The 17,429-nt window shown below is 51.7% G+C and overlaps 8 protein-coding genes across 8 annotated transcripts; 6 read left to right on the top strand and 2 right to left on the bottom strand.

Moving 5' to 3' along the window:
* Window positions 1-705: 705 nt before the first annotated feature.
* On the top strand, window positions 706-1,524 carry K489DRAFT_370509 (uncharacterized protein; the record flags this gene model as incomplete). Its single annotated transcript, XM_033603142.1, has 1 exon — window positions 706-1,524. One exon carries the CDS (start codon window positions 706-708, stop codon window positions 1,522-1,524), a length of 819 nt encoding a protein of 272 aa, XP_033459929.1.
* Window positions 1,525-2,240: 716 nt separating this feature from the next.
* Window positions 2,241-3,481, top strand: K489DRAFT_219737 (uncharacterized protein). Its single transcript, XM_033599720.1, has one exon. The coding sequence runs from the start codon at window positions 2,521-2,523 to the stop codon at window positions 3,370-3,372; it is 852 nt and encodes a 283-aa protein (XP_033459930.1). The 5' UTR covers window positions 2,241-2,520; the 3' UTR covers window positions 3,373-3,481.
* A 118-nt stretch (window positions 3,482-3,599) lies between these two features.
* On the bottom strand, window positions 3,600-4,052 carry K489DRAFT_410002 (uncharacterized protein; the record flags this gene model as incomplete). The annotated part of the gene is made up of 1 exon (XM_033607654.1): window positions 3,600-4,052. The coding sequence occupies one exon, from the start codon at window positions 4,050-4,052 to the stop codon at window positions 3,600-3,602; it is 453 nt and encodes a 150-aa protein (XP_033459931.1).
* A 545-nt stretch (window positions 4,053-4,597) lies between these two features.
* K489DRAFT_319803 (uncharacterized protein) lies at window positions 4,598-6,155 on the top strand (the record flags this gene model as incomplete). The annotated part of the gene is made up of 2 exons (XM_033601409.1): window positions 4,598-5,813; window positions 5,905-6,155. The coding sequence occupies 2 exons, from the start codon at window positions 4,598-4,600 to the stop codon at window positions 6,153-6,155; spliced, it is 1,467 nt and encodes a 488-aa protein (XP_033459932.1).
* Window positions 6,156-6,702: 547 nt separating this feature from the next.
* K489DRAFT_357064 (uncharacterized protein) lies at window positions 6,703-9,177 on the bottom strand (the record flags this gene model as incomplete). Its single annotated transcript, XM_033602550.1, has 2 exons — window positions 6,703-7,916; window positions 8,004-9,177. 2 exons carry the CDS (start codon window positions 9,175-9,177, stop codon window positions 6,703-6,705), a joined length of 2,388 nt encoding a protein of 795 aa, XP_033459933.1.
* A 4,239-nt stretch (window positions 9,178-13,416) lies between these two features.
* K489DRAFT_357065 (dephospho-CoA kinase) lies at window positions 13,417-14,235 on the top strand (the record flags this gene model as incomplete). The annotated part of the gene is made up of 1 exon (XM_033602551.1): window positions 13,417-14,235. One exon carries the CDS (start codon window positions 13,417-13,419, stop codon window positions 14,233-14,235), a length of 819 nt encoding a protein of 272 aa, XP_033459934.1.
* A 124-nt stretch (window positions 14,236-14,359) lies between these two features.
* Window positions 14,360-16,763, top strand: K489DRAFT_219826 (uncharacterized protein). Its single transcript, XM_033599722.1, has one exon. The coding sequence runs from the start codon at window positions 14,483-14,485 to the stop codon at window positions 16,640-16,642; it is 2,160 nt and encodes a 719-aa protein (XP_033459935.1). The 5' UTR covers window positions 14,360-14,482; the 3' UTR covers window positions 16,643-16,763.
* On the top strand, window positions 16,749-17,238 carry K489DRAFT_219770 (uncharacterized protein). Its single transcript, XM_033599721.1, has 2 exons — window positions 16,749-17,010; window positions 17,082-17,238. Exons 1-2 carry the CDS (start codon window positions 16,854-16,856, stop codon window positions 17,141-17,143), a joined length of 219 nt encoding a protein of 72 aa, XP_033459936.1. The 5' UTR covers window positions 16,749-16,853; the 3' UTR covers window positions 17,144-17,238.
* The last annotated feature ends 191 nt before the right edge of the window (window positions 17,239-17,429 follow it).

A 17,429-nucleotide genomic window follows, 5' to 3' on the forward strand; every position in this document is an offset into this window, starting at 1 on the left:
CTAAACGACATGTACGTACTGATGATCATTGATCAAGGAGTGGTGATCTCGCCTGAATTGACGCCCAGGTGAGAAAGCAAGTGTGGCCCACAGGAGTGGTTTGAAGCCGACGGGTGGCCTCCCGCTGCCTCACCCGCACCTTCAAGGCATCGGGCCGCAACTTCGCCCGTGCATGTTCACCGTCAAAACCGTCGCAGAGATGGATTCGTGGGATGCAAGACCGACTCTTCATGTGCCAGTGGTGGCCTTGCCCACCCACTGCTCCATAAGCTCGATACTTTGGGGGCTGTGTTCCCCAATTGTATTATAATTTGCTCGCCAAACACGAAACGATTATTCTTAGCCTTGTCATCTTCCCAAATCGGAAGCATGCGATCTGACAGAGCGCCGAGTGCCAAGATGCTTAGTCGAGTGACGCTGACAATACCATCACCCCTGGTCATGCGCATTGATGGGGAGACCAGTAATGCAAAAATTCCATACGAATCTGAAATGGCGGAAGGGAGTGTGTAAGCTACTTTGTAAATGTCCAAAGGTTTGATACCAACGTGAGCGTTCCTCTCTCCCTTCGTCTTTGCCCACTTCACGCTCGTTTATCAGCTATCGCTGTCTTCAACAGGATCGATTTATTTCTTTTCTTCTCGTACACAACGACTGGACGATCTCGATACCGGTTACATCTACGACCGACCAGCCTAATAAATCATGGCTCACGCGCAGAGTGGTCTAGAAGTCGTAGCGAGTACTCCAGATTACTCGTTACCGCAGCCTCATTATCCTGCTCAGCTCTCGACCTCGACGGACCCTGAAAGTAAACCTCCATATCATGGTCCTTCGTACGATCAGAATGGACAATATGCCCCTGCTGTAAATACAGCCTATATCGCGCCGGATGAAAATTTGCCGGAGTCGTCGAAACATCAACGAATTTGCGGACTGACGCCTCTGTTTTACGGAATCGTGGTGGCTTCTGTTGCGGCAATTGTCGTTGGTATCGCACTCGGTGTTGGCTTGGGAACCCAGCTTGCAAAGCAGAATACTAGCGACAGCTCAAGCACATCGGCACGAGTCACGGTCACCTCGTTCGCGACTGCGCTCGCAACTGTGACCGTGACTGCGACGCGTACCGGTACAGCTTCCCAGCCGAGTGCCACAGGCCTTGCCACGAACTTCGTTGCTGTCAAGCACGGCAGCATTGCGTCTTTGAGCAACCCATGTCCAGCTGCAAACGGCACAGTCTATGTCACGCCGGACAATCAAGTTTACCGTGCGAATTGCGAGCAGTCTCTAGACGGCGCAGACATCTCCAATGTCTGGGCGTTCTCACACGAGGATTGCATCGACGCATGTGCAAGCTTTAACTCCCGAGCCGTCACGAATGCATCATGTGCACAGATTCTGTGGACGCGGAATATGCAAGTACCACCGTCTAATCAATTCGGCAACTGCTGGCTCAAAACTTCTGCCGCAAGATTGAAATCCAGAAACGACGATACCATTATGGCTGTCCTGAATGGTCGCTGAGTGGTGCCTAGAAAGCTTAAATGCAGATTTGAGTGTTGCGTCGAACAAGCGCAACGGTCATGAGGTTTTGCAGCGTATCGTTGTTGGATACCGCTGCATAGCGAAGAGGATTCTCACTTTCGTACGGGACCGCATTTCCAACAAACGCCTGTTCCTGTATTGCCTTAGAACTAGGAATCGCTGCCGACAAAGAGATGTCGACCACCTCCCAGGCGAGGATGCGAACCTGCTTAGTGCCCCGGACCGATATGCATGAAATCCTTCGCGAATAAGCCACCCCCATGTCGGAAGCCGAGACGCTGTCACGGTGATACGATGTCATTCTCACTCAGAGTTGGACCTGAGCTCTGCATCGAGGTGGCTCACTTCAATGTTGTGGAGGCCAACGCGATAGGCTGTCACAAACCATCCGCGTCCCTCTTGGCGCATATGTGAGCGGAGATCCAAATTGCACACGAGTTTCTGTTCTGCATCATTGACAACCACGTGTACTACCTGCGTGTTGTAATCGCGAAGAGATAGTCTCTTTCGGCAGCCTCTGAGGATATCCAAATATAGCCATTTCACGCCATGCCTTTCGCGTGGCTGAAATTCCCCGCTCCCATTGACGAAAGCTTAATAATCCTAGCACGTCCCAAAAGAGCAAAATATTCCGCAGAAGTCAATCAAGATGCTCGTACTAGCTCTAGCTCAATTATTCCAATGCGCCAGTCTTGGATACTCTGACACCGTTGTCGTCCACATTGGAAACTGCACTCAACAGACAGCATGCACGAGGACCGGGATCTGCATTGCCGAAGCATGGCTTACAAGGCGGGGAATATTGGAAGAGGACATGCACGATCCTCCAGCCGTCACACGACAGAGATAAAGCCATCATTGTCCTCCTCCGTCTGCATAATGGACGTTCGGTATTCTTCACCCTCTTTTGCTGGCCCAAAACTTTTCACAGCCTGTCTTCCAATTGATTGGTAGCGTAAAAACAAGCGGCATCTCATGTCGGAACACAGTCAGATCAGTCCAATCAGAAGTCCAATTTTTAGTCGTCAATCCTATCTCAAGATGGGCCGAGAACAAAGCGGACTTCAGGTCGCGTCTGTATCTACTCCGGACTACTCTTTGCCGCAGCCTGAAGACCGATCCTCGTCATTGCCGGAATTGGACAAGAGCGCAATGCACTCGAATGTCTCGTATTACCACAATAGCATCAATTCGCCTGGCCTTCATCCAGCGTACACCATGTCGGAGAAGGAAGTTGCTGAGCCAGACCGACGACATCGTATTTGCGGAATGTCGCCCCTGTTCTACAGCATCTTGGTCGCATCCATCACAGCGATCGTCGTCGGCGTCGCAGTCGGGGTTGGCGTTGGTACTCAATTGTCTCAAGCAATGCAGCAGCGCACATGCAGCAGCAGCGTTCCTACGGTGACCCAGACTGTGACGGCGACTGCCACCATTCCATTCGCCGCTGCAAGCACCACACAAGGAGGGTACTACATAGACTATACTGCTGTACGTCCCGCTCTGGTGGCTTCGTTGCAGGACGCCTGTCCTATCAATGGCGGCCAGAATTTTACTGCATCGCACGGATCGATTTTCTCGAGGAATTGTACTGGAGGTTGGAATGGTGGTGACCTTGCGACGATCTGGGCTTATTCGCACGAGGACTGTATCGATGCGTGTGAGGCAATCAACCACCGCAATGCCACGGCGAAGTGCACCAAGGTCCAATGGGATCGGTACATGAGGAACGCTGCGCAGTGGTACGGAAATTGTTACCTGAAGAGCGATAATGCACAACCGCAGGGACCGGCCCCGGGGCAGATTTCGGCGATATTAATGGGCTGAGCGATTGTTAGCTTCATGACATCGCACCATGATGCTGTCCATCGCAGCCAGGGTGATTCAGCGCCTCACTAACGAATTTTATTTTGCTTACAGCGATTCATCATTCCACCGTGCCGCTGGGCATCAGGATATGAGTTTCAAGAATTGCTTGCAAGCGATGCACTTGCGGTTTCGCTCTTTTGGTTCGGATGAGCAACAAGCGGCAATCATTTGATTGAATGGCACATTCAATCCTTGGCCGACAGATCAAACTCCTCCATAACGATAGCCTGCCTCACTCCTCTCTGCTCGGCGACCAAACCCAGCAACCCCAGGCCGATATCCTTGATCGCGTTGTAGCGGTGCAGAAGTTCGATGTGGTCTTTGACTGTCGCATTCGCACTATCAATAACGTGAGAGGTCTTCTGCTCGGTCGTCCACGAAGACGGCATTTCGAGACCCGACGGAAGCTTGGCATTTGCGACTTGCAATGCCAGCTCGGCTTCAAGCTCGGCGAGCTTTTGCTCCACCATGGCTTTCTTCTTGAGAAGCGCAGCAGTACGAGCACTCACCAGATTGGATGTGTTGGAGTCATGCGAGACCGGTGTATCGCTCGCAACATTGTCATCCCTGGCCTGCGGTTCTGTCGCGGAAGCTGTTGTTGCCTGAGAGGCTTGCGGAATAGTCTTTGGATCCAACATGACTTCTGTGGTATAACCTGTAGGTTACATGGATGAGCCATACACATGTAGCATAATTGCGCAGTAACTTATACTTCGCGTTGAATATTTGAGTTCGATAAACGTGATCCTCTTGAAATGCGACAATTTCGTTCTTATCGGTCATGAGAATCGCAGTCAATGAAACTCGACACGCGTGTAAGCCCTCCAAAAGAAGACGCGTCTCTATATTCAGGGTCCCGCCGGCTCGAGCCAATCAGAATGATGGGGATAAGTCCGCTGCGGTAGCCATGTTGAGATCAGCCCTGCTCGGTGACCGTAGGAATGATGATCGCAGGAGGACAAATCCACAACTGTCTGTCCTTCCACAGTCCTCGCCACTCATCGCAGAATTCCTCAATTTCCGAGCCCGTCGCAAAGCCGATGAGAGGGATACCTTTCGACTTCACGACTGCACCTCGCCTGTTGCGACAATCGCTGGGGACCCTGTCTTCACTAACGTCGCATCCGGCTGGCCCCTCGAAAGAGCAGCGATACAATCCGGGCCAGAAGGCAACGACTCAATCATGGCTGTATCAACAGGACAACTCTTTCGAGGATGCTCGCTAAAGAATGCCATCACTCTCGCCATCGTGGTCTTCGCCTCCACAACATATGCACATGGAGGCGGCCATGAAGAGTTACCAGATGGCGAACTCATCACATTAGAGCCCATGGGCACCATCATGTGGCTTCACATCTGGATCCAAGGCTTCGCATGGGGCATTGTGTTTCCGGTCGGCATGGTGCTCGGACTGGTCAAGTCGAGATGGCATGTTCCGACTCAAATCTTGGGCTCTGCGTTGGCCACGGCAGGATACTTCCTCGGTCATGCTCACGGAGGGAGGAAGTACGGACCGAATGCGCATAGGAGCTTTGCGAATTGGCTGATGTTGATGCTGATTGTGCAGGCGGCCGTTGGGATCTACCTGAAATTACACATTGAGAAGGGTTTCTTGGGAAAGATCAGGATGTGGTTGGTCCGTGGACACTCTATCTTGGGCGCGCTCATTCCTGTCGCTGCTTGGACACAGATGCTGTTGGGCGGAATTGCGTCGCAAGGCTTCTGTCAAGCAGATCACACAGGCCAGTGTGTTGCGCACTTTATCATGGGCTCTGCGTTCATCGGATACGGCATCGTGCTCACGTTGCTTCTGCTCAACGGCCAAGCTTGGCTCGCCCGTACCGGACGGAGCCAGGAGTTCTACGACAGCATCGTCATCAGCGTATGGGGCTGCATCAACACCTTCACCGAGCACCACTGGGGAGGACCCTGGGTCCGCAGCGATCTCCAGCACACGAGCATGGGCATCATTTGGTGGTGTGCCGGTTTGGTAGGAATCTGGCTGAGCCGCGACCGCCAGGGTCGGCCAAAGCGAAATCTGATTCCGGGAATCGTCATCGCTATGACCGGCTGGGCGATGAGTTCACATGCCCAGGATCTCATGATCTCCACCATGATCCACGGCGTTTTTGGCTACACATTGATGGGCGCTGGAATCACCCGGATTATCGAGATCAGCTTCGTGCTCAAGGACAAAAACACCCTCGTCGGCCCACAGGGCGGCGATGTCGACGCGGAGATCAACAGTTTCCAATGGATGCCCGTATTCTTACTCTACGCTGGTGGCTTCCTTTTCATGGGCGCGACCGAGGAGCAGATGAAACTCCTTCACGATTACCACGTGACACACGTTTCATACGTGTTGATCCTCTACAGCATCGCATTCCTACTGTTTTTGTGTAAGTGACAACACTTTCCCTCCCTTCTCCGATTTTGCTTGCATATGGGAAACCATGTTTGTAAAACCGCTAACCTCTTGCTCTCTCATAGTCGTCCTCATGCTTCTAAATCTCTACTCCAAGCTCTCCCAGTCCTCAAACCATGTCGCCTCGAAGCCTCTGGACGATGAGGAGCGCTCAATTCGAACCGGCAACGGCAGCATCGTCATGCCGTCAGATCGGCAGGCACACGATGCCCAGGAATTTGAGCTGGAAGGACTAATGAGCGATGATGACGAGGAGTCACATTCTCATGGAAAAGAGAATGGCAAATTGAACGGCGGACCGCCAAGGTTAAGATGATTTACATGTCATTATCATAAGACAACTCTTTTTTTTCTCTTGGTTTAAGTACCATGGCATTGTCTCTGGCGCATGAGCTTCTTGCATGTATAATTCTCATTCACTTCTTTTGGCAAAATTCAGTCGAACTCGTGACAATGAGTTCAAAGTTCATGTGTCGAACGGGGATTTTGGATCGGCTCGACGAACTAACGGTCAGATCAGCAGACGCGGTCGTGTCAACTTTGAATTTACTATACTATAGCGGTTTTCGTGCACAATGATGGCAGCTTCGAGCAAGCAACCCACTCACTCGTATATGTAGTACTGTGAACTCCAATGACCTCTGTGGAAACTCGCCGCCCTAAACTCCGCGCTGTGATGGGCCGGCCAACTTTGAGAACCAGTGGTATCAAAAAACAAAAACAAACATACATCGAGTAGTCATGCAGGTCGTGAAGAACCAAAATGTTAAAATGCAAACGAAAGAGACGCTCCAGCGTAGTGAGCTTCTCATCATGTGAGGAAGAAACTGCCGCGTGACTCGTGAAAGAAACAACGTAACGAATCAAGGCGGCGCCAACGGCAGGCCGTGTGTCGGCACTGGTGCTGGGGCTGTCGAGGAGGGAGGTCCACCGTACGTCGGCCCTGGATTGCTTCCTCGATTGACATTGGCCAGATTTAAGCGAAGTATTCGTTGTGGGTGCGGCTGGCTAGATGGGAAAGGACGCGGATCTGAGACTTGCGGACGGGCGGCTGGTATTGCTGCATGACGTGAGGCAGGAGAGCTCGATGTACGGTTGTGAGTGACATGGTTGTGTATGGAGCTGTGGGCGGGTGCCATCGACCTTGGGTTTGCAGGCTGTGTTGACGAGAACGCTCGCACATTGTATGAAGGAGGAACTTGTGTCGAAGCAAACGGGACAGCTGGTACAGCTGCACGATACTGCTGGCCTGCAAAAAAACGTGCGGATTCTGCTTGTGCTTCGAGGCGCTCTGCTTCTGTCAACGGTTCGTCCTGGGCTTCTTCCTGGAGAGTTTCCATGGTCTTGAGAGTACAGATCATGCTTCCAGGCCCTTCAGTAACATCAGCAAGTATCACATCAAGGACTTTCGGGTCTTTGCCGATTTCGGCAGACAAGTCTTCTCGGGCGACGTCTTTGGGTGCATAGAGCCATTGGTTTGCTCGACGGCTGGTGTTCCGGACTGGATTCCTTTTGTCCACGATACGTGAGGTCAGAGTGGTCTTGAATAATTGCTTGTCGTACATGTTCGTCTCGAAAGTGCCTCCTATCACCATGCGATAGACGAAGACTGGTTTAGTCTGGCCGAGGCGATAAGCACGACCGATGGCTTGTTCTTCATGACTTGGGTTGAAACCCGCATCCATAAGCACAACACGCGATGCACGCTGTATATTGAGTCCGACCCCTCCGGCACGAGTAGAGATGACCATAGCATCGAGTCCGCCATCCTGGAAATCCTTGATTATGGAATCACGTCGAGCTATCTCAACCTTACCGTCGATTCGTCCTGAAGTGTAGTTCGAAATTCGAAGGAGTTCTGAGACATAATCAAGCGTAAGGAGACTCTGGGAGAATATGAGAACTTGTTCGTCGTGTTGCTTCGAAAGCTCCATGATTTTGAGTAACAACATCATCTTGGCTGAAAGATCCGGAGCAAGGTCATTGTCAATTCCGGCAGTGATATGTTCTACGGTCTGTCGCGTCAGAGCACAAAGGCTCCGTGCCTCAGTTGCATCGTTGATCAGTTCACTGGCTGCTATTATTTCGCCGGAAGGCGTCAATAATCCGTCGTTTGTTTTCGAGGAGACTTCGTCGGCCTCTGATGGCATGTCGCATACCGTACGATTTTCCTTGGCCAATTTCGCCTTGACAGACTTCGCCTGTTCAATCACGTCAAACAATTTGTTCTTCAAAATACGCGGATGATTGGTGAGCAAAGTCAAGACGGAAAGCCAGCTGAATAGCGTGACCTGATTGATGTCCTTGTCCTTTGCTCCCGACCAAACTGCGTCGATGTATTTGACATAGGCCGTGCGTTGTGCGTTGGAAAGAGTCAACGTCATAACGAACTCCACCTTTGGCGGTATACTGCCTTTCAGCACTTGGATACCCATTCTGGAGACCTTTGGCTCAATCCTCTGTCGTAAGACCTCCAGACGTGCCATGCTCTTTCGAACTTCAGCCTTGGTACTGTCATGATAAGTTCCATCTTTGATCGGGCCAGTGAAGTAGCCTGCGAATTCATCTGATTTCCCAAGGTAATCTGGAGCTACCCAAGAGACCAGGGCATAAATCTCCGGTACATCATTACTCATCGGAGTACCAGTCAGTGCGATTCGAGTCGGTGTCTTCATGCGCGCCGCTGCTACGCTAATCAGCGCTTTATTGTTCTTCAGCTTGTGGGCTTCGTCGGCAACAACGACATCAGGGCTCTCCAGGAGAAATTTCTCGAACGCATCGATATTGGCTGCGCCGCGTTTTGGGGCGCCCTCGTCTTTGCGCAGGCTAACCCCAAGCAGTTTTGTGAACATTTGATAGCCGACGAGCAGCATTCCGCCTCGTATGTGCCAGTCTTCCATGATCCGAAGATTGTCATGCTTCGAAAGCCGACTTTCAACAGTCCATGCACTTCGAAATGTTTCCGGGCCCCAATGCTGAATCTCACGTTCCCAATTCTGAAGAAGCGAAGGTGGGCATAAAATCAGCACTCGTAGCTGACGGCGTTCTTCCCGACGTATTTTGAGGCTGCGTGGGATCTGCTTGCTTATGCGCGGTGAGTCGGACAGAGCAGCGTAGTTCAGACATGCCAGAACACAAATTGTCTGCATCGTTTTGCCCAGACCCATTGTGTGAGCGAGCATACATCCTTGGTTCGGATCATCTTCACTGCCATCTCCAGCTGTAAGCTCTCGCCACATGAAGCGGACTCCCTCAATTTGATGCTTTTTGATACGCTGGGCGATACCTTGCGGAATGAAGATCGGATCCTCATCATCCTCTCTGGCGATGTTCACCATGAATTTTTCCAATGTGTTGTCGGTAGAGTGGTCTGCATCTTGTGAATTCATTGGTGACGTGTCTTGAACTTGCTGCATCAGGTTCTTGTGTTTGGCAGCTCTGTCTTGAGCTTTCTTTTGAGCAATCTCAGTACCAGCGCGGAGCTTCGTTTCTCTCTTCCGTACTTTTCGTGGTGAGGAGACGAGCTGATCCGAATCGCTGGATATATCAATCACCTCTTGTGCTACCTTTCGAACAACCTGCTTCGAGCCTTTGTATAGCCTCGTCTTTTCGACAATAGCAGTGAATACCCGCAGTATCGTCCTCATCTGTTCTGGTGTGAATGCCCCACGAGCCTCGGAGAGAGAGGGTATCTGACCATCAACAGAACATCTATGCCAAGCCCACGCGAGTCTGGCAAAGACCATGGGCACCTCATGGACCGAAATCGTGTTGGAGTCATGTGAAGCCAAGCTCAATCTCGTGAAGAAGTGGTCCGCACCCGGATGCAAGCTTCTGATATATTCGCCCAGTTCCGCCCGCAGTTCAGGGGTAAGCCTGGAAAGCAGCTTGATCAAAACTCGCATTCTATCGGTACCCTTTACGAGTTCGTCGATGTTCCAAGCTTCGACCTGGTCTGCAGTTGCTAGCACAGCGTCGCCTTGATAGAGATCATTGCGATCTTTTTGGGAGAGGGCGGGAGCTCCAGAAAGCGGCGCCTGTAGCTTCCGTCTTCGTGGCGTGAGTAGCAACGGTGGAGACCCAGAGGAGTCGTCACGAGTCCTGGGGTCCAAGATCTTAGCGCCACCGCGCGCGATGCTTGCAGGATTTTGATCAACATTCTTCGTTGCTGACAAGATCTCGTCTTTGATTTTGATTGCAGAGCCATGAGCACCAGGTGTTTGCTGTACGAAGAACTGCGAAACATCATCAAGTATCTCGCAGTCCGAGTCATTGTCAGGGGGTAGTGACGGCGCGATGATCCCATTTGCTGGTCCGTCCGAAGTCTGAGCTTCCTCCAAAGATTTGTCGACTTCCATATCATCAGCCGAACCTGATAAGTCAACTCTCTGGTGCGTAGTGGGTGTGATAAGGTCATCCTCCTCGCCGTCGCCATTGGTCACAATTGGAGAATTCGCGTTGTCCCCGGCGACTTGTTCGTTGAGGCTACTAGTATCCTCATCGTCATCCGACATGATGAAATCGGTCTGATCATCGGCGTTCTGATCGTTCGAAACCTGTCGAGCGGGAGTCTGCTCGGCAACAGTATTACTGCGGTCATCTTCGACAACGTCCGGCTCTTTGGAGATGCTCAATATTTCGAAACGGTCTTCGGTAGGAATTATCATTTGTCTTTGTTGACGTGCGGTCGGGGCCGCATGACCGACTTTCCCTGTGCGATGTGATGGGTGAGTGACATGAACAGGGTCTTCCTTGCGCTGCCAAACATTGATTTTCCACTTTTGCAACTCTATCTCATCCACAGTTGGCCGAAGCGACTCGCACACATCCGCGACGGCTCTTTCTGAATGCCACACATCAAGGAGGAAATGTTCTTTGAGACTGGCGATCCGTGATCGGAGCTTTTCGATGGTTCTGTTCGCGCCTTCGATGAGCGCTTGACGAATCGTTCGGCTCTGTTTCATCAGCCTCCATGTCTTGCTCGCATGTTTCTCATCTTGGCGTGGTAGACACTTCTCCACCCAGTCCGTGGCGAAGTCGACGACAGCCTGATCAACCATAGCGGACACATACTCCTTCGTCAAGCCACCTTCCGGCTCCTCTTCTGCCATTTCATCGTCGCTCTGCTCGGAAGAATCATCCTCATGGGAATTATCCGCCATAGGTTCACTCACGACCAGATCCGGACTGCCAGTTCGGTGTATGTACTTCTGAAGCAGATAGTCCAGCTGACCGTCCAAGGGTTTATCCTGCGGCATATCATGGTATTGGTCGCCGCTCTCCAAGTATTCTGCAGATTGCAGGAAAGCGGCATTCTCTCGGAATGCTAACGGCTCGTCGCTATCGTGCAGAAACTGAATGACTGTCGCGGATTGTGTTTTGACATATTTGGTAGCATTTCCCTGATAAGGGTAAATGGCACATGCAGCACGCCCACCTCTCTGAAATCCAAGAGCATTCTGCTCGCTGTGCAGGAAGAAGAAACGCAACCTGGACGCGACGAACTGTGAGTCGCCAATAGGTTGTGGCTCGGAATGAAAAGAAAAATTCGTTAATGCAAGTTCTTGATCCCCGTCCTCGGTTCTCAATTCAAGATCTTGGATCTCCTTGCCAAGTTCTGTAGATCCATAGAATATGGCATCAACAGGGATGCCTGGTGAGCTATAAAACGCTCGATTGAGGGAAGTCTTGGTGGATTTGAAGGATTTGAAATTTTGAGATTGGGATAGATCTAGCTTGCGCCGCTTGCGTCCTTGTCCGTCTTGAATTTGAATTTCTTTTGCTCTAATTTTGGATGTGGCTTGATCTGGAGTTGTATGGTCCTCGGTCGAAGCTACAGCTCTGGTTCCCTCTGACGAGATTGGCGGAAGCTTAGGGGCTTCCGTGAGCGAAGACAATAGCCCGGCACCGTTTACGGGAGTGGTCGGTTCTTTTGCTCGCTCAGGGACAGGTTGCTGCAGTTCTGCCTCGCTTGTGATGATGTGCATAGGTGTGGCTTGCGGATTGAAGACTTGCAAAGGCAAATTGTGCGTATGAGGGGTCTGGAAGGCCTGCGTCGTGCTAAGAGGGGTGTCAGGAGGTCGCGCCTCCAGAAAATATTGTTGACCAGGTTCAATCGGCGCTAGCAAGCCTGTTCGCTGCTGATTGAGAGCTCTACCTCGAACTCTGGTAGACTGAGCGTTAAGCTTCTGAATGCACCACAAAACCGAGTTCGCCTGGCCCAGTGCTTTGACCCCCAGGTGGCTTCTGAGAGTATCAAAATTGACGTTGTTCAGTAGATCTGCACCTGAAATCTCATTCTCAATAAGAGCCTGCTCGAAAGAGTCGAGATTTGGAAGTCGAAAATTGCCCTTGTCCTGACAATATCGAGCAGCATAATGACGGAAGAAAAGAACGACATGTTCGACCGACCACTCCCACGGATCGGTCTCCTCCATCACAGCGAAGGATGCCGCGTCACTTGATGATCGATCGAGGCATGCGAGGCGACATTATTTGACTTCGACTTTTCGTGATGTATGGCCTGAGTGTATTTCGAGATGCTGATGAATGTCGTTACTGGACCGAGACGCGTCGTGAACGCGTAAGGAAGCGACCACGGCAGGAGCGACTTTACGGTCTTGGTGGAGTGAATTGAGCTCATGTGAATATGGTGATGATATGTAGATGATGGGAATGTGACGATTGAAATGTCCGGGATGTTGTATGTGGATGTCGACTGTGGTTCACTAGTTGCGTCGATATGAGTATCAGCAATCAATACGAATATTTGAGTTGTTTGACGATTGTTGTGAGGTTTGTCAGAAGCTAATAATTCCTGTCTGGGGAAGTCTAAGGAAGTCCCAGTCTGTCAATCACAGGTGAATGAATATGCGCTTTCACAGGTCGACAACACAAGGCTTGCGTGGAGGCGACCAACTGATCGCCTCCAACTTGGCTCTGGTCCGAGAATGATTGAAACCGATAGTTGCAATACGCCGTCAAGTTTCATAGGCGATTTACACACGCTTGAATGCTACCTGCGACAATATTTTTGGTAGTTGACTCCCGCCCGTGTTGTGTCATGACTTGATTCGCGAGACATCGGCGCGTTTTATCAAAGTTGCAGATGTGGGTGTCGACTTGCGCTTTGGCGCTTGACCACGAAAGTGCGCCCACCCTAGGTGCTTTCAAGGTTATTATCTTGCATGATGTTCACAGCGACCGCGACCAACAGCTTGATCATATCCGCACAGTCACCATTCCATGTTTAATCAATTCTTCCTCGCAGCGTCAATCGCTCGACATCGTAGGATTTGATTCCGTACATGAACTCAGTACATCTGGTCAATCAACAGTATCAATACAAATGTACGCCATAAACTCCCAAAGGGTTCCAGGTGGTTGTGAAAACTTCCCCGAAGCTTTGACTTCCGTTCATGCATGAACTTCCGAGGTTTCGCAGCATCGAAATTCCAAGGTTGTACGGCCGCGAACATACCTACCTGGTATTTTGACAACACCCTTGGAACATCGCGCAAAGCCCAATCCCTCTCGCATTCTTCGTGAAGTATCCGCCCTTGAGCAGAGCGTGCACCATGTTGCTCCTGGGCCTCACCGGAAGCATTGCCACTGGCAAATCCACCGTCTCCTCCATTCTCGAAGCTCCGCCCTACAGCCTGCCCATTGTCGATGCGGACAAGATCGCGCGTGAAGTCGTAGAACCAGGCACTGCCGGGTATCAACAGATTGTCGAAAAATTTGGCCCCTCAACGCCTGATCTCCTGCTATCTGCATCCGAGTGCGGCGGCGAGCATGGTCACAATGGCAAAGGACGGCCCCTCAATCGACCTGCTCTGGGACGACGCGTGTTTGGAGAGGGCAAAGATGAGGATCGCAAAGCATTGAACAAGATTGTGCACCCGGCTGTAAGGTCTGAGATGTATCGTCAGATGATTTCCGCATACATCCGGGGTTCGTGGGCGGTCATACTCGATGTGCCCCTGCTCTTTGAATCCGGTTGGGAGCCACTCTGCGGCACGATCCTTGTCGTGGCTGTCACAGATCCAAAGATCCAGATGCAACGATTACGCGCTCGCGATGAGCATCTCACAGAGGAAGATGCGAAGAACAGAGTGGCGGCGCAGTGGGATGTTCGGGACAAGGCAGAGAGGTGCTTAAGGCGAGGTGATCAAGCAGGTGTGGTAGTGTGGAATGACGGCGACAAAGAGGATTTGCGCAAGCAAATTGACCAAGTCATGGCGAAAGTCAAGTCGAACAGTCCACAGTGGTGGGCGTTCTTACTGTTACTCTTCCCACCACTCGCAGTGATGAGTGGGAGTTGGAGCTATGTACGGAGTTGGTGGATTAAAAAACAGTGGGAGCAGGAGAAACTCAAAGACAAGGCGAAGCTGTGAGGTATCGAATGCGTTGCAACAGAACACTCCAGATGTGCGCACCCGTCATACAACCAGCAGCCTCCATGTGATGCCTTCTCCCCACCCGACGCTATTTTTTCATTGACAGCTGTCGGGCAGGTCTGCCAGTGAAACTCTCTCGTGAGAGCTTGCTTTTCTCTATTCCAACAGCTCGCATGAGCTTGATCTCTCATCCCTCAGACAATTCGGTCTCCATGAATCTTTTTCGACATCCTCATGGGCTGCAATGGCAATTAGTACAGCTTTCAGTGCAATAGATTCATTGTCACACATCCCCGAGTGCTCCCACCATAAGCCTCAACCATTCGTAGGTTCTGAAGGTAGCGATATTGGCTCATTCATCGACGACCAATACACTGCACTTGGCGCCTCGGACTATGTTCCAGTTCGCTACGACCACACTGATCGTCGCAGCAGCAACTTCGACGAGGTCGACAATGTTCAAAGACTTCGCCAAATCCAGAACTCAGCTCACATAACCTTGAACACACAAACGACAGTAAAGCCGATCAGCAAAGAGCTTTTCCGCAAGCTTGTCAATGATTGCCAGAACCGACAACCATCTCCAGATTCGCTGTTACCGAACTCCGTCAAACTGCCCCATACAGGAGCGGAGCCAGACAGAACGGCAAGGGTTTCGTCACGTCACAGCAAATCGCAACATCACAGCACACTACCGAGACGCGATGATGGGCAAACCGATGCACCTGGTCCCAAAATGTCACCTACGCTGATCCTCCGTCAACGGGAAATCAAGATACGGAGCAAGGACGGCAGATTGGAGACAGTCGGGCGAGCTAATCTACCTTTGAAACGCTCCGCATCTGAGGGAAATGCACCAATCAACACTCGAAATGCCGCCGCAGCCGGAGATGCAAGACCAAGAGCAGAATCAGTCACCTCCCAGCCGGAGCAGCGCAAAACCCGTCTGGTCAAGATACGAGATAAAAATGGTCGGGAAACCGTATCGAAAGTTCCATGGCCAAGACCATCATCATCTCGAACAACTACGAGTGGAGGTAGAGATGTGCCCAAGAATGAGGCACCATCTGCGGTGATACATCCACAAATGACGAGTCGTCCTGTGGGTGTTCTTGCGGATTCAGGTGGTGATCATGTTTCGGAGCTGGTCTATGACAAGCCAGGTGCATCTTCAAAGCCAGACACATTAGATGCGGAGCCCATGCTGTCAGGGGAATTGTCTGGGAAGCTTTCTTTCCATTCGGGCAGTCGTGCAGCATCGGCTCTTCCTATTGCAAAGAGCTCGCATGCCAGCAAGTCCAGCGAAGCGGCAAGCGGCAGCAGAGTGGACTCAAAGGCCAGTTCTTTGACGACTCGCTCAACCGGAACGTTGCGAGGACAAGGAGGGAGAATGGCGGGACCACCTCCTACCGAAAGCGAGCACGGTCAAGATGCCAGGAGTTTGTCATCCAAGACAACATCCTCCTTCCGTCACTTTGCAGACGATAACCCTGGAGTGCGACAAACGGTGAACAAGTACGACGAGCGCAAGCAGTCTCCCGGCCCAGCTGCTCTATTCCAAACCTATATGGAAACCCAGAGGGTTGCTGGGAAAGGGGCAAGTTCCACAGTAATCTCCCGTGGCTCGAATACACTTTCCTCCAGAAGGTCATCTGCACATCCTCAGCTGCATCCCGTCATCGCGTCAGAAGCATCATTCGCAAAACATCATGCAGATTCTAGCCACCTACCTTCGGAGAGGTCAACTCCACCGACCTCGCTTGCGTCAAGACACATGCCTTTGTACGATGAAATCCAACATTTGAACGCGCATACTCGTGATCGTCCTGCACGAGCAGAATTGCATCCTCTCTCGATCTCCGAGCTTTCTCGATCAGGTAGTCACCACACCCACTCTCCTGCTTCCCACTCAACAGCACGGCCGCCGCGATTCGAGTCAAGCGGAGCCGCAATTCGCAGCGAATTGTCTGCCAACCTGTCCACGAGCTTTCGCTATGAAAATTCTACAATCTTCGCTGGCAAAGGATGGATATCACCACATCCAGAAAGCCTCAGCTCCTCAGCTCCTCAATCGACAATCGGACTACCCTTCTCGCCCGGAGCGACCATGACCTACAAAGATTGGATCACCATCCAAGAACAGGGCTTAGCTGCGGAACATCTGCAGCACCCCTCTGCCCGCGTGGAGGCCTTGTCTAGTGGTTCTCGGAGTCGGCGCGATCGCATCGACTTGACGCGAAATTTGTATGCTCGGCGCGGGGCGGACAACAAGCGCACAATTCCTGAGTCGTGGGCGAATCGTTCACAGACAGACTCCTCCCGAGACCACATCAAGCCGACTGTCCGGGACGAGCGCGTTGATGGACGAACCTTTTCACACATTCGACCCGGTTTCGACAATTGAACGCTCGTGCCGAGGGACGATCTGACGGGACAGGAGAGTATCACACAAGAGCGGCGACAGCAGCGTCTTCGTCGTTCACGTTCTCACGTATTCAAAAACAAAACAGAACAAAAACCCAACGCGATTTTCCAAAGATCCCTGTCTGATTCGTCGTTTCTTCAACCGCCGACAGCCACCCTTGTGTTGTGATGTCCCCCGGAATTCGTGAGAGATGACGCAGTCCCTACGTACACCTCCGGCGCATGTCGCTAGCGCAGGCTCCACCCGTTTTTTTGGTTTCCTCGTCACAGCCGCTGAGGGCAAAAGAGGCCCAGTCGGAGTGTACACTGCGCCGCCCCGCTGTACTGGTCAAAAGATCATACGCGCAGGTGAGTCATGCTACAGAGGAGGATTGGCGTTTTCAGAAGTTCCTCGAAAAGATTGCCGATGTTGCAGATAGATACAGATCCTCACGACGTCACTCGTGGACATGCAGGTGGGCACGTTACGGACACTCGGTAAATTTCACGTGCGTGCACTCGCCAGCTCGCGTGACTGTCAAGGAAGGGGTTTCCGTGCAAATCACCGACCGCGCACGGATGGGCAATCAAGCATAGATGGCCATGTCGGTGGGAGGCGGTTGGGTGAACAAAGAGAAATCGTTCATCATATTACACGTAAATGAAGCCATTCGAGACCACTCTCTGAAAGAATGATGCTCGTTCCTTTTTGCGCCATCAAACGCCTTGCACCAGCCGATTGTGGTGCTCTCCCTGTTATCGCCCTGTGGTATGATGATGGGAACCTT

Source organism: Dissoconium aciculare, assembly GCF_010015565.1.
Source record: "Dissoconium aciculare CBS 342.82 unplaced genomic scaffold K489scaffold_6, whole genome shotgun sequence".
In the NCBI taxonomy this organism is placed as follows: domain Eukaryota; kingdom Fungi; phylum Ascomycota; class Dothideomycetes; order Mycosphaerellales; family Dissoconiaceae; genus Dissoconium; species Dissoconium aciculare.

Excerpts from the sequence above, each read along its gene's own strand:
- K489DRAFT_219770 (XM_033599721.1), top strand. The coding sequence starts at position 16,854 with ATGACGCAGTCCCTACGTACACCTCCGGCGCATGTCGCTAGCGCAGGC. Across the intron at positions 17,011-17,081 it reads TCAAAAGATCATACGCGCAG|ATACAGATCCTCACGACGTC; the intron begins GTGAGTCATGCT and ends TGTTGCAGATAG.
- K489DRAFT_219737 (XM_033599720.1), top strand. The coding sequence starts at position 2,521 with ATGTCGGAACACAGTCAGATCAGTCCAATCAGAAGTCCAATTTTTAGT.
- K489DRAFT_219826 (XM_033599722.1), top strand. The coding sequence starts at position 14,483 with ATGGCAATTAGTACAGCTTTCAGTGCAATAGATTCATTGTCACACATC.